A 16,082-nucleotide genomic window follows, 5' to 3' on the forward strand; every position below is an offset into this window, starting at 1 on the left:
ACATTTCTTTCACAGCAAAGGTAGCTTTCACAAAACCCACAAATAGAGATAAAATTAATCACTAACCTTTGAACATCTTCATCAGATGAGTCATATAACATCATGTTACACAATACATTTATGTTTTGTTCGATAATGTGCATATATATATWWAAAAAAATCTCAGTTTACATTGGCGCGTTACGTGCAGTAATGTTTTAATTCCAAAACATCCGGTGATTTTGCATAAATACTCATAATAAACATTGATAAAAGAAGAGGACTGGCCACCCCTCATAGCCTAGTTCCTCTCTAGGTTTCTTCCTAGGTTTTGGCCTTTCTAGGGAGTTTTCCCTCGCCACCGTGCTTCTACACCTGCATTGCTTGCTGTTTGCGGTTTTAGGCTGGGTTTCTGTACAGCAATTTGAGATATCAGCTGATGTAAGAAGGGCTATATAAATACATTTGATTTGATTTGACTATGAGTTTAAAGCTTTAATTTGAGGTTATTTTTGTCCATATCAGGTGAACAGTTTAGAAATTAAAGCACTCTTTGTACATAGCCCCCCCCCCCCACATTTTAGGGGACCAAAAGTATTGGGACAAATCCACATATTTAAAGTAGGTCAAAAGTTTAGTATTTGGTCCCATATTCCTAACACGCAATGATTACATCAAGCTCGTGACTCTACAAACATGTTGGATGCATTTGCTATTTGTTTTGGTTGTGTTTCYGATTATTTTGTGCCCAATAGAAATMWATGGTAAATAATGTKGTGTGTCATTTTGGAGTCACTTTTTGTTGTAAATAAGAATATAATATGTTTCTAAACACTTCTACATTAATGTGGATGCCACCATGATTATGGATAGTCCTGAATTCGTGAATAATGAGTGAGAGAGTTACAGATGCACAAATATTATACCCCCCCAAAGAAAATACTAAACTCCCGTGTTATTGTAATGGTGCGAGGTTAGCATGTTTTGGGGGTATGCTATTTGTGCGTCTGTAACTTTCTCACTCATCATTATTCACCATTCATTCAGGACTATCCGTAATCATGGTAGCATCCACATTAATGAGGTAGTGTTTAGAAACAGGACTCGCGGCCCAGGACTGAGTTTGGGAAACCCTGTGCGTTAATGACTCAAATGTAAAACATGGAAACCATGTGTTTGATACCGTTTCATTAATTCCGTTCCAGTCATTACAATGAGCCTGTCCTACCTAATTAAGGTGCCACCAGCCGCCTGTGCTGGGGATCCCCCATCCCCACATCCAGTGCTGATGCTTGCATAGCTGTATGAGTGTGTTAGGTTTTAAAATAGTTATTTTTTACCTATTTGTCATCACATCGATTCCATAACCTCTGGGGCAAAGTGTCCTTTATTTACCTTGTTGGGTATCTTCTTGAATTACTTGACTATTCAAGGTAACGTCATTTCCTCGACAGGCAAGTAAGCGCAAGTCTAGTGGGCGACAGCTGCTCGCGTCGAAGCTGAGTTTACTATATATGGGCAAAGCTAGGCATACGGAGAGTGCCGTTCGCTTCCGTGTTTGTGCGATTAGCAGAGTCCAGAACTGCTGGTGGATAAGGGAGGTTTGGCGTTTCATTCATCGGAGGAATTAATACAAAATCTGCGAATATGACCTATGAATTGAGTAAGTCGTTTTATTAGTTTCATTTTTTAAATTATATACATTAAAGATGGACCTTTAATCGTTCCCTCAGTACAAATAGTGCTTCACCACAGAGAAACAGCTAGCTAGCTACTGTAACTACGTGTGTAAGCACTAACCTCGCCCATTCTGCAATTTCAATCACATTTCTTGTCTTGAGACATCACACCGGTGCTAAAGTTCTTCTGTAACTAGGTAAATAGCCACGTATTCATAATTGAGTTGAGTTTCCTCTCATTGGATGGAGCTTGAAAGGGAACCTACTCGATTTTGCCATATTTCCTACAAACAATTTCAATCTCGATTTCTGCACGAAATATGCAACGCGTTGTTGACATGTCACTGAATGTGTGTGCGTGATTTTAGTAAGACTACACAGTCGTATGCATATTTTACATTTATCTGCTAACGTGTAGTTAATGAATCAGCTAAAAGCAGAGGTACATGACGGCCTATTTATTGTCTTTGTGACGGAAGGCTATTACAGGTCGTCTGTTATGCATTTCAGAGGCCTGGCATCATACATAATACAAGCAAGTGTCATTTAGTTTGTATTAATTGATTGAAGTATAGTTTTGATTTGTCCGTTTTTACAGCTGCTGTAGGCTGATCTTGATGTGTATGTTATTTACCAACCAAATAGGTCAATGCCTAGACTAACCTGGATGATGATGATGATAATAATACACACTTCCTTGTCGTTCACACAGAGCATGTGTTTGCCAGCCTCCCGCAGATGGAACGAGGAGTTGCCAAAGTCCTTGGTGGAGATCCCAAAGGCAACAACTTCCTCTACACCAATGGGAAGAGTGTCATCATCAGGAACATAGATGTAATTCCTTAAATCAAATGAACATATCACCTGACACATTGTTGGCAGCTGATAACCTGAAACTCACAGGCCTATATTTGGGTGTGTTCATGTACAGTACAATGTGTGAACTGGGCTGGTCAGATTTTATTAAAGGATATAACCTCTTCCCCAGTCTATATTGTGTGTGTGAGAACCTGTACTAACGTTCAAGTTTTGCCTTCATCTCTGACAGAACCCTGCCATAGCTGACATCTACACCGAGCACCCTCATCAAGTTACTGTTGCCAAGTACGCTCCCAGTGGCTTCTACATTGCGTCTGGAGGTAGCTAGATAGTTATGTCCTACTTGTTGTGTGTATGTACTGACATGCATGTGTAACTGATAGATGCACGCGCATAGACACTACATGTTAATGTATTTTAATGTATTTTAAGTTGTGAGACCRCAGTAAGACTAGCTGTTGGCTAATGGGATCCTAATAAATCATGTCTTATCATAAAACATGCCAAGAAACGTGAACGCTTTTTCAAATTCACTCAGATCTCATCTGTCAATGGATTTGTCTTAATTGTGAATAGTGACAAGCCCTGTACCTAGTCTTCTCATGCATGTGGTTTCTGTGGAGAACATCTCACTTGCACAAAGCCAAATGGGCAGAGATAATTTTTATGGTAGTGATGCCAAATCTACAATGTTCACATATGTTTCCTACAGATGTGTCTGGTAAGATCCGTATCTGGGACACTACCCAGAAGGAGCACCTTCTGAAGTACGAGTACCAGCCTTTCGGGGGCAAAATCAAGGACATCGCCTGGACTGAGGACAGCAAAAGGATTGCTTGTGTGGGAGAGGGACGTGAGAAGTAAGTCTGTAGGGCCTAGTTCAGACCACATGCAGGACAGGGACATGGTGCCTGTAACGTTATTTTCCAAATAAGAGCTCAGGTCCTGCTAACAGTGCAGCATTTACACTTTGGTGAACAATGATTGTATGTCGTAGAGGATTGTATAAGCTTTAGGTCAGCTGTTAATGCATTACGGGGTGTGCAGGTTTTTGTTCCACATCAGCAATAACATGTCCATCAATTATAGAATCATGATCAGCTGAATCAGGGTTGTGTTCAGTAGGCATAAGACAGAAACTCTTTTGAAACTAAAATGAACATCCTTAATGGGTATGTTCAGGTGATGCCTCCTTTTTTTCAATTGCTTCCTCCTGTTTTGTCTTCTGAACATGTCCCCAGCATGTTGGGGCAACAGCTCTCAACTGTAGTGGCTAACCCGGTTGTAAACATTCCAGTATCTGACATGAATTGAATATTCAATTACTAGATATTGCTTGAACCCATTTAAAATGTGATTTTGGGACATGTCAGAAGATGAATTCAAAAACACCCTTCACCCAAGACTTTCATAACTCCCCTAAAACTTGGATACGGTTGCCTCTTTCATCTATGCACTTATGAATGATTTGCTTCTATCTAGTGAATCGCTGCACATTTTGCARTGCATCATCTCTTGTCCCACTTTGTAAATGTGTGTGTTCTTCCTTCCAGGTTTGGGGCTGTGTTCCTGTGGGACACTGGCTCCTCAGTGGGCGAGATCTCGGGCCACTCCAAAATCATCAACAGCGTGGACATAAAGCAGACTCGCCCCTACCGCCTCATCACCGGCAGTGATGACAACTGRGGGGCCTTCTTTGAGGGACCCCCTTTCAAGTTCAAGTTCTCAAGCACAGTGAGTGGCCTTTTCTCAATGAGTCTCAACTCATGTGTCTCTGGCCTCCTCCTTTTTTAGAAAAAGGTAATCGAGCAGAGGCGGAGAGGGAAAGTGGACGAAAATGTGCTTGTATGAAATTACTACTCCAATTGTGCATCAGGCAACTGACGTTTACAGGATGTAATCCCAAAATAAATGTATAAATTGACTTCAAATTTAGCTAGTTGMGAAAGACATTTTGTAGATAAAASGATAAGTAGCATATCGTTTTTAAATGTTTGCAAGCTTTTCTCCTASAAGAAAGCAATTWGCTGATTRAAAGGGGGGTGMCAGATTTCAGAACTCTTCGGTAAAAGGACTCTGGTAGGATATACTTGTTTCATCGCCAAAAGGAGGCTATTGAGGAGGGGAGGAGAGTCTTCCGTTTGCCTACTAACTAATTGACACTCCACTTGACCACTTATCGGTTTGTGAGTTACAGAGAGAGGGCAGAGTACAGACTTTTCCCCAAATTAGAAAAGGCCAATGTGTCTGACATTTCTGAAGAAATTTGGGAATTGGTTCTGGATTTTMTTTTGTATTTCCTTTTGGTACTATAGCCCTTTTCACTCGGTTAGCCCTGTCGTGAGCACGGGCGGAAGCCATGGTGGGAAAAGTACTCAATTGTCATACTTGAGTGAAAGATACCTTAATAGAAAGTTACTCAAGTAAAAGTGAGTCACCCAGTAAATTACTACTTGAGTAAGTCAAAGTATTTGGTTTATAATATATGTAAGTATCAAAAGTATATAAACCATTTAAAAATCATTATATATATATATATATATCATTATATATATACGGCACCATTTTTATTTTTTATTTACGGATAGCCAGGGGCACACCCCAACACCTTTACAAATTAATTAAGCATTTTTGTTTAGTGAGTCCGCCAGATCAGAGGCAGTAGGGATGACCAAAGATGTTTTCTTGATAAGTCTGAATTGGACCATTTTCATGTCTTGCTAAGCTTTCAAAATATAATGAGTACCATGGAAAATGTATGAAGTAAAAAGTACCTTTTTTTTCTTTTCTTTAGGAATGTAGTTATTTAAAATATAAATAGTAAAGTACAGACCCCCAAAAAATGACTTAAGTAGTACTTTACACCACTGGAAAGCCATACATTTGTTGACCATGGAACGTATCAGTGTGTGTAGGAGTCAAGCCAACTTTGGTTTCTTTTTAAAGTGCGAAAGGAGATTTTGACAGTATCTCAGTCACTTAGCTCATGGTGCTGAGCTGCTGATGACATTAGTCTGGTTAACATGTTGCAGATTTTCTCTATTTAAAAAAGGAAAAGTGGAGTATTTCTGATGAGGCTTTAAAGTAGGGCTGGGAATTACCATGGACCTCATGATAGGATATTACCATGATACTTTGGTGCTGATACGATATGTATTGCGACTATTTTGTGACTTGATGTTATTGCTCACCATATGTCTGCTGCTGAGTGACGTGCGAGCCATGAGAAAGTGAGTTTTGATCAGTCATGGAAATAAAGTGATGAAAACAAATTAGCTCACTGTTTAAAAAGAAGATGGAGAGCAAACTATCAAGGACAAATACTGGAATTTTGGTGCGGGTACATCCGACTAATATTCTACTGTATCTTTTTTCCCCCCTCCATCTCTAATTTAAAGAGGGTTCCAGAACAGCAAAGAACACTCTGTAGTGAACATATTGAAAATATTGTAGTCAAGGTGAACTACACTCTGGTCTTGGGCCTATGCATTTACAGTTTATTTGGACCCCTTGACCTTTTCCATGTTTTGTTATCTTCTAACCTTATTCTAAAATGGATTAAATGCATTTCTTCCTCATCAATCTACACACAATTACAAAACGAAAACAGTTTTTTGTTGTTGAATTTTTGCAAAAAATAAATAAAACTGACCCTTTGCTATGACACTTGAAATTGAGCTCAGATGCATCCTGTTTCCATTGATCATCCTTGATGTTTCTACAACTTGATTGGAGTCCACCTCTTGTAAATTCAATCGATTGGACTTGATTTGGAAAGTCTCTATATAACCTCCACAGTTGACAGTGTATGTCAGAGCAAAAACCAAGCCATGAGTTCCGAGACAGGATTGTGTCAAGGCACAGATCTGGGGAAAGGTACCAAAAATGTCTGCCGCATTGAAGGTCCCCAAGAACACAATTGCCTCCATCATTCTTAAATGTGAGCAGTTTGGAACCACCAAGACTCTTCCTAGAGCTGGCRGCCCGGCTAAACTGAGCAGTTCAGGGGAGAACGGCCTTGGTCAMGGAGGTGCCCAAGAACCGGATGGTCACTCTGACGGGGCTCCAGATTTCCTCTGTGGAGATGGGAGAACCGTCCAGAAGGACAACCATCTTTGCCGCACTCCACCAATCAGGCCTTTATGGTAGTGGCCAGACGGAAGCCACTCTTCAGTAAAAGGCACATTGCAGCCCGCTTGGAGATTGCCAAAAGGCACCTAAAGTTCTCTGAGACCATGAGAAACAACATTCTATGGTCTGATGAAACCAAGATTGATCTCTTTGGCCTGAATGTCAAACATCACGTCTGGAGGAAACCTTGCARCATCCCTACGGTGAAGCATGGTGGTGGGAGCATCATGCTGTGGGGATGTTTTTCAGTGACTGGGAGACTAGTCAGGATTGAGGGAGAGATGAACAGAGCAAAGTACAMGGAGATCCTTGATGAACCTGCTCCAGAATGCTCAGGACCTCATACTGGGGCGAGGTTCACCTTCCAACAGAACAATGACCCACACAGCCAAGACAATGCAGGAGTGGCTTCAGGCCAAGTCTCTGAATGTCCTTGAGTGGCCAAACCAGAGCCCAGACTTGAACTTAATCAAACAGCTCTTGAGAGACCTGAAAATAGCTGTGCAGCAACGCTCCCCATCCAACCTGACAGAGCTTGAGAGGATCTGCAGATAAGAATGGGAGGAACTCCCCAAATACAGGTGTGCCAAGCTTGTAGCGTCATACCCAAGAAGACTCGCTGCCAAAGGTGCTTCAACAAAGTACTGAGTAAAAGGTCTGAATTTTGCTTACATTTMATAAAAATCAMTTTTTGCTTTGTCATTATGCGGTATTGTGTGTAGATTGCAAAATTTATTTTAGAATAAGTCTAATGTAACAAAATGCGGAAAAAGTCCAGGGGTTTGAATACTTTCCAAATGCACTGTACATTCCTGACTACTTTTGAGTGGTTCTCAGTTTCTCAGGATCAGTGTTTTATGTACTTTCACGTCAACTTCATTCCTACATTTTGAAAGTGTGAATAGGGGAAGTACAGACTGACCTCAACTTATTCAATAAGTATCCTTTTTGGGGYAAAAAAAGGTGGTGCATTATGCTTAGCAAACACTACCTGCCTTGGAGCAGTCAGCTTTTTTGCAGTTTTGGAATGATGTGTCTGGACTAGACGTCGACCGATTATGATTTTTTCAATGCCGATACTGATTATTGGAGGACAAAAAAGCCGATACCGATTAATCGGCCGATTTTATAATTAAAAAATATATATATATATCATACACACACACATTTTTGTAATAATGACAATTGCAACAATACTGAATGAACAATGAACACTTTTATTTTAACTTAATATAATACATAAATACACACACGCACACAGCTCTGAAGTGACAATGATACTGAAGAGTCTGCTTAGAGAAATGCTCAACTGTTTGAATAAAAATAGAGTAAGTTACCTGTGATGAATGTTGAAAACAAACTTTAATTTCTATATGCAGGAAATCCTATTTTAATAATGGGCATGGTYAGAATAGACAACCAAAGTGCGAGTCATAATTCCCATGACACCTAGCAAAATCTGAAAAGCGCTTCCTTAATTTATTCCATAGGATATTTTTAGATTCACTTAAAATAAGGTCTGTGTTTCGTGTAGGCTTACATCACCGTGCCAATTTTATAACTGTGTAGATATCCATAGGACAAGGTAACTCTGATCAATATTGGCTAAATATAAGCGAAGATAAAAAAAAAATTGTAGAGTGGATTTATGAAAATATGTTGACAAACGTTACCTTATCCTAGTGAGATTTACATGGGTATCAAAACGTCGAGGCGGTTTAAGTCTGCACAAAACACAGACCTTATTTGAAGTAGATCAAGACATTCTCTATGGAAGACATGAACGGTAAAATAACGAAGGAACCCCTTTCAAATTCAGCCGCAAGTTATTGCAGGAATTATAACGCGTCGACTAATCTGGAAACTATCACCTCAAACAAAACGTTTATTCCGTTCCGTATTTTATCTAACGGGTGGCATCCATGAGTCTAAATATTCCTGTTACATTGCACAACCTTCAATGTTGTCATAATTACGTAAAGTTCTGGCAAATTAGTTCGCAAAGAGCCCAAACTGTTGCATATACCCTGACTCTGCGTGCAATGAARGCAAGAGAAATGARACAATTTCACCTGGTTAATATTGCCTGCTAACCTGGATTTCTTTTAGCTAAATATGCAGGTTTAAAAATATATATACTTGTGTATTGATTTTAAGAAAGGCATTGATGTTTATGGTTAAGTACACATTGGAGCAATGACAGTCATTGATTGATTGTTTTTTTAATAAGATAAGTTTAATGCTAGCTAGCAACTTACCTTAGCTTACTGCATTCGCTAACAGGCAGGCTCCCCGTGGAGTGCAATGTAATCAATGCAAGATTGGATCCCCCGAGCTGACAAGGTTAAAAATCTGTCGTTCTGCCCCTAAACGAGGCAGAACGTTCCTAGGCCGTCATTGAAAATAAGAATGTGTTCTTAACTGACTTGCCTAGTTAAATAAATGTGTAAAAAAAAAAAAATCGGCAAATCGGCGCCCAAAAATACCGATTTCCGATTGTTAAAAAAAAAAAAATCGGCAAATCGGCGCCCAAAAATACCGATTTCCGATTGTTATGAAAACTTGAAATCGGCCCCGATTAATCGGTCGACCTCTAGTCCGGACTAGGGTTCGCTACAGGCTGCCACCAGTCCCTGTTTGTGGTCTTGGGCCAAGTCCATACACATTTAGTGCTTACAAATCTACATTTGAGTCCCATTAGGCTAATTTAGCAAAAATATTGGGGGGGGGAACAACAATCAATACATTACAGAATTAAAACCTACAATTCAACGTGATCCAGCCTAAAAAAAAAAAGCATTTACACTCCTCTGTAACAGATATACTTATTAAGCACATGACCTCACTCGTAGAGATTAAATCACTTCTGCTGTAGTGCTGAACATTACCATTTGGTCTATTAGTTAGGATGCAAATGGGATACCCCTTTCAATCAGTAATTTTAAAACTATATGCGGTCAAACGAGGCAAGATAGTGTTATCTATTTGTCAGAATGTTGCAGTCTCCATTCAAGCACATCCTGATTCCGCTAATCTCATACTCCTTGATAGTCATTTTAAGAAGCTAGGGGGCAGTATTTTTATGTTTGGAATAATAACATTCCCAAAGTAAGCTGCCTATTTCTCAGGCCCAGATGCTAGAATATGCATATAATTGGCAGATTAGGATAGAAAACACTTTAAAGTTTCCAAAACTGTCAAAATATTGTCTGTGTATAACAGAACTGATTTTGCAGGTGAAAACCGGAGGAAATCTAACCAGGAAGTGCCTCTTATTTTGAAAAATCCCTGTTCCATTGCCTGCCTTTCCTCCCATTTAAAGGGATATCAACCAGATTCCTCTTCCTATGGCTTCCACTGTGTGTGAACAGTCTTTAGACATAGTTTCAAGCTTTTATTCTGAAAAATTAGCAAGATTTATCACATCGTGTCAGTGGACTGCCAGATGTCCTTCTATTAGTTCATGCGCGCGACAGTGGTAGCTAGACATTTTCTTTCTCTCTTGTATTGAATAGTTTACCTTCCGGTTGAAATATTATCGATTTATTTATGTTAAAAACAACCTGAGGATTGATTATAAAACATGTTTGACATGTTTCTACGAACTTTACGGATACTATTTGGAATTTGCCTGCCTGTCATGACCTGTACGAGCCTGTGGATTACTCATCAAAACACGCCAACCAAATGGAGGTTTTTGGATATAAAAATAATCTTTATCGAACAAAACAAACATTTTGTGTAACTGGGAGTCTCGTGAGTGCAAACATCCGAAGATCATCAAATGTAAGCGAATCATTTTATTGCTTTTCTGACTTTCGTGACCAAGCTACTTTGCTGCTAGCTGTTTGTAATGTTTTGTCTACTGATCGATGTCCTCACACAAACGCTTGGTTTGCTGTCGCTGTAAAGCTTATTTTCAAAATCTGACACGACAGGTGGATTAACAACAAGCTAAACTGTGTTTTGGTATATTGCACTTGTGATTTCATGATATTAAATATTTTTTGTATTTTAATTTTAATTTAGCGCTCTGCAATTCAGCGGATGTTGCCGAAAATGATCCCGCTAAAGGGATCTGTGCGCCAAGAGTTAAGAGCATTGCGTTTAGATCAAGTATTTTGGCACTGACTTGCTTTTGATATTCACGCTGCTGTGTTTGTTGGTGCCKGTCTGAGCTCCATGTAGGCTTTTTCCCATGAAGTTTCATCAGAGACTACGGAATAATTGAGACTTATGAGATCTACTATATGGGTGTCACTGCTGGTTGAAAAGGGAACCTTATGTAACGAAACAACTGAAATTCCTCTGAAGAATTTCTGCAAAGGGTCTCCAGAAGTAGGTTGTCCCTTCTGTTTGTGTATATTCTCTGTTTTAAAAGAGAATGGGTTTGTAGGAAGTTGGATCAATGAGTTAGTCAGGTAACTGTCAAATTACTTGCAATATTTTCAAGAGACTTAAACTTGACAGTATAATTGATAGACAACAACCAATATACAAATGTAGCTTAAATTAACCAGAAAATCATTAGTTAATAGTCCTTATTTTTGGAAAAGCTCAAGTGTCTAACAATCTCCTACCCCATCCTAGGACCACAGCCGGTTTGTCAACTGCGTGCGTTTCTCTCCAGACGGGAACCGCTTCTGTACGGCTGGCGCTGATGGTCAGGTGAGTCCGCTAGCTACCAGAGCTGCTCCATGGTCAGGGACCCAGCATCACTAAGGTGGTCTCAGAACCCACCACAGTTGGCCGGACATTGACAGCCTGTCTTAATTCTTCTAGCATTGTATTTTATACTGAACAAAAATATACACGCAACATGTAAAGTGTTAGTCCCATGTTTCATGAGTCGAAATAAAAGATTTCAGACATTTTCCATATGCTCAAAAAGCTTATTCTATCAAATTTGGTGGGCATTTCTTCTTTTGCCAAGAWAATCCATCCACCTGACAGGTGTGGCATATCAATAAGCTGATTAAACAGCATGATCATTACACAGGTGCACCTTGGGCTGGGGACAAATGTCCACTCAAAGGTTTTGTCACACAATGCCACAGATGTCTCAAGTTGAGGGAGTGTGCAATTGGCATGCTGACTGCAGGAATGTCCACCAGAGCTGTTGCTAGAATTTTATGTTAATTTCTCTACCATAAGCCGTCTCCAACGTCATTTTAGAGAATATGGCAGTACACCCGACCGGCCTCAACCACAGACCACGTGTAACCACGCCAGCCCAGGACCTCCACATCTGGCTTCTTCACCTGCGGGATCGTCTGAGAACAGCCACCCGGACAGCTGGTGAAACTGAGGAGTACRTTTGTCTGTAATTAAGCCCTTTTGTGGGGAAAACAAATTCTGATTGGGTGGGCCTAAGCCCACCCATGGCTGCCCCCCTGCCCAGTCATGAAATCRGTAGATTAGGGCCTAATGAATTTATTTCAATTGATTTCCTTATATAAACTGTAACTCAATTGTTGAATGTTGCGTTTTATTTTTGTTCAGTATATTTTTGTGAATGTGTGTGGTGGAGGGGGATTAGAAGTACAGTAGAAAACAGCTGTGACTCAGCACATTGTCAGATACTTTCCAGTGAACCGACAATTGCTGACTGGAAGGCAGTAGTAGACYAGTGTTTCTACGTGGCTCTTGAAATTCAATTTTACCCTACAGTACTGGTTCTTACTAGAAGTGTCACATTGCCCTGTTTTCCTAGATCTTCCTATACGACGGAAAGACTGGCGAGAAGCTTGGGGCTCTGGGCGGAGCGAAGGCCCACGATGGAGGAGTCTATGCCGTAAGTATCTCGACGGCTTTTACGGAGTTTCTCTTATCGTTCAACTTTGCCTGGTGGTTTGAGKCATGTAGGCATTGGGTTTTTACTTRAGCCTGCTGAGAATGGAAAAGTATTTTTCCTCTTCAGCATAACTTGTCAGGCTTCACTGCTGAGGGTTGAACACCCAGTCAAGATTAAAGCTGCCATGCAYTTGCTAGAGGGACTTGAACGTAAACAAACTAAATGGATGCTTTCCTTTTCAAATTAGAAGTGCAATGTGTTCCTGTGAAAAAAGTCAGACTTTCTTGTACCCCCTGCATTTTAAAACATCACTCCTCTATTTCACTTTGCATGCCCCCAACAATATTTGATTTCTAGGAATTTTAATTGGTGATTGAGTATAACAACATAATTAGACTGTGTATCTAATGTATTCCATCACTGGCATATCTGAACTGGGATTCTAACCCATGACATGCAATGCAGTGTTGGAATGTCTAGCTCCWGTGTGACTACTTCAGGTCTCAGGAAGACCGTAGTGACTAACTTAGCCATCTGCTTAATAAAATGCTTGGGACTGTACATTTTGCATTACCAAAGAGAAACTATAGCGGCACCGGTTTCTTCTGAAAGCATTGTGATAACCGACAGTGATGTGATGCCTATTTGTCACCCTGGGTCCACTCCTTCCCTCTGTTCTCCTTCAGGTGAGCTGGAGCCCTGACAGCTCCCAGCTCATCTCTGCCTCGGGTGACAAGACTGTGAAGCTGTGGGATGTGGGCACCAGCATGGCCCTCACCACCTTCAACATTGGCACCGACGTCATGGACCAGCAGCTGGGCTGCCTMTGGCAGAAGGACCATCTGCTCAGCATATCCCTGTCGGGCTACATCAACTACCTGGATAAGAGCAACCCCGACCGGCCGCTCCGCACCATCAAGGTAAGCCTAAACCTTCTTTCACACTACAGGGTTTTCAGAATGCAATATGGTGTAGTGTGAACACATCTTAGAGTTGGGGATTGAGGGTCAGGGCTTGAGGGTGTTTAATATTTAATTATTTTTTACAATTTGGACACAACTGGCAGGCTTAATCTCCTGATATTGATGCTCTGCACAGAAACGGTCCCTAGCTGACTTAGCTTATCATGGTGTCTACAAACATTCTTTGTCCTGATCACATAATCTGCCTTTAAAATAGTCTTCAAGTCACTTGTTATTCAAAACAAGCACTTAGTTCAGTAACWGGAAAGGAGATGGCATACAAGTGGTTTTGTCAGCATTCCTCAAAATTAAATAGTTAATTTTGACAGTTTGCTAGAGACCCATGAAATTGCACATTGATTGGAAATGCTAAATTCGTGCCAAAACTGAAAGTATCACAACTGCGACACTTGAGTSAAATAGAATGTTCTTAACTGAATATTTGATGACTGTGCTAAACAAATCTCTCACATTGTGCCTTACAGGGTCACAGCAAATCCATTCAGTCCTTGACAGTTCACAAAAACAAGGGGCGGGCTTACATCTACTCTGGCAGCCATGACGGGCACATCAATATCCTTTCACTGGGAAAATGAAGGCATGCTGTGTCAACACTGAGGCATATTAATGATGAACTGTGTTTTCTGCACAGTCCATTTCCCCTGAATGAATGGGGCTTATCTAGATGGTTGGCATTTGGAACACAAGGAGCCTAATAAATTCCCTCAAGTGCTAATAGTCAAAGCCTTGTGTATTCATAATCCAGTAGCAACATTGGCACCTAATGAAGACTCACATAAAATGTAATAACCACGTCTGCTTATATTCCATTACATAAATGTACTGCACATAACTGCTGCGAATGTCCTTGTATCCATTTGTTAGTTTAACAAGAGGCCCACACCACCAATGTTCTGGTCCCTTGCGTTAGTTAAGCTCATGTTAAGATCTGCTCTGCTGCCCTCTCCTGGTGACAGTCAGACGATCCTTAACTGTGGCTTCCACATTACTGGGATGCGGAGACCGGGGAGAACGACTGCTTCTCAGGGAAGGGCCACAGCAACCTTGTCACCAAGATGGCGGTGGACGAGGCCGACCAGCTGGTGACCTGCAGCATGGATGACACGGTCCGCTTCACCAGCGTGACAAAGAAAGAATACAGGTGGGTCCAGAAGTGTTCTACATGTAACCGATGTGAAATGGCTAGCTAGTTAGCGGTGGTGCTCGCTATTAGCGTTTCAATCGGTGACGTCACTCGCTTTGAGACCTTGAAGTAGTATTTCCCCTTGCTCTGCAAGGGCCGCGGCTTTTGTGGAGCGATGGGTAACGATGCTTCGTGGGTGACTTGTGTGCAGAGGGTCCCTGGTTCGTGCCCGGGTCGGGGCGAGGGGACGTTCTAAAGTTAAACTGTTACATATACTTAGTGTAGAAGATGAGATTAAAAGACAGATTTCACTGAAATATTTATCAGTTCTCTCTTATCTCTAGTGAGGGTAGCTTTGTAATAATACTGCTTCCTTATGATGAGATTCACTTTTTGTCATTGGACAAGATAGCTGTTGTGATGTCGTACTTTCGGTATGTTCATTCGTAAACCAATAGTGACATGTATATTTGACACCTCCTGTTCACTGGACATGCTACCTTGTCCTGGACCTGCTGTTTCAACCCTCTCGCTCTCACCTGCTGTCTTGACCTCTGAATGCTCGCCTATGAAAAGCCAACTAACATTTACTCTGGAGGTGCTGACGTGTTGCACCCTCTATAACCACTGATTATTTGACCTTGCTGGTCATCTATGACCGTTTGAACGTCTTGAAGAACGATCTGGCCTTAATGGTCATGTACTCTTATGGCACAGACAGAAGAGTGTGGTTTCTTCCTAGGTTCCTGCGTTTCTAGGTATAAATGCTGCAGCTGCATTACTTGCTCTTTGGGATTTAAGACTGGGTTGCTGTATAGCACTTTGTCTTCTGCTGATGTAAAAAGGGCTTTATAAATACATTTGATTGAACACTATTAATGATATTGGAAAGGGCAGAGGTGAGACCAAGTCATTGTTTTACAAGTCACAAGTAAGTCTTAAGTCTTAGCACTCAAGTCCCAAGTCAAGACAGGCAAGTCTCAAGTCCTAAACTGAGTTTTGAGTCCTAAACAAGTCATAATGTGCTCTTCACCAAATGTAATGCCATTTCATATTTTTAACAAAGGTAYTAGTTAGTATTACATTTACGCAAATCATGAATGCTTTTAAAAATAACTATTTATTACTTTCCAAATAAACAAACATATTTCCATGGAACTACATGGGTAGCCATGAGAATGGGTAGCCATTTTTTGATACATCGTCGTCTTTATATCCGAAAAWAAAAATGTTTGGGTATCATCTTTCCAAGGGCTCCATCTGAATTCACACGCCGACGTTCCTCTGCACTGCCACGCACAACTTTTTCTCAGCTGGCACAATTTGATTGGCTGCTGTCCGATTCAAACTGTAATCCGTTAAATGAGGAGTTGATGCGCTGCACACTTTTTTTAATAGCACCATTTTTTTATATTTGGGCTTGGAGAGTGTCAAGTCATAAGGCAGAAATCCAAGTCACGAGTCATTAGTGTTAGTCGAGTTGCAAGTCATCATATTTGTGACTCGAGTCAACACCTCTGGGAAAGGGTATGTTCAGTTAATAGTTAATCTATTGACATGTTGATTTCTCCCCC

The 16,082-nt window shown here is 40.8% G+C and overlaps 1 protein-coding gene across 1 annotated transcript in view; it reads left to right on the forward strand.

Moving 5' to 3' along the window:
• Window positions 1-1,406: 1,406 nt before the first annotated feature.
• The window catches only part of LOC111970431 (WD repeat-containing protein 1), a 20,688-nt gene continuing 6,012 nt past the window's right edge, over window positions 1,407-16,082 (forward strand). Inside the window, exons 1-10 of the mRNA XM_070445766.1 lie at window positions 1,407-1,642; window positions 2,371-2,492; window positions 2,707-2,797; window positions 3,190-3,337; window positions 4,031-4,211; window positions 11,199-11,276; window positions 12,322-12,402; window positions 13,089-13,322; window positions 13,850-13,942; window positions 14,375-14,526. Of these exons, the coding sequence (XP_070301867.1) occupies window positions 1,627-1,642; window positions 2,371-2,492; window positions 2,707-2,797; window positions 3,190-3,337; window positions 4,031-4,211; window positions 11,199-11,276; window positions 12,322-12,402; window positions 13,089-13,322; window positions 13,850-13,942; window positions 14,375-14,526 (1,196 nt within the window). The 5' untranslated portion in view covers window positions 1,407-1,626. The remainder of the gene's footprint in view (window positions 1,643-2,370; window positions 2,493-2,706; window positions 2,798-3,189; window positions 3,338-4,030; window positions 4,212-11,198; window positions 11,277-12,321; window positions 12,403-13,088; window positions 13,323-13,849; window positions 13,943-14,374; window positions 14,527-16,082) is intronic.

This window comes from Salvelinus sp. IW2-2015, linkage group LG11 (assembly GCF_002910315.2).
Source record: "Salvelinus sp. IW2-2015 linkage group LG11, ASM291031v2, whole genome shotgun sequence".
NCBI classification, from domain to species: domain Eukaryota; kingdom Metazoa; phylum Chordata; class Actinopteri; order Salmoniformes; family Salmonidae; genus Salvelinus; species Salvelinus sp. IW2-2015.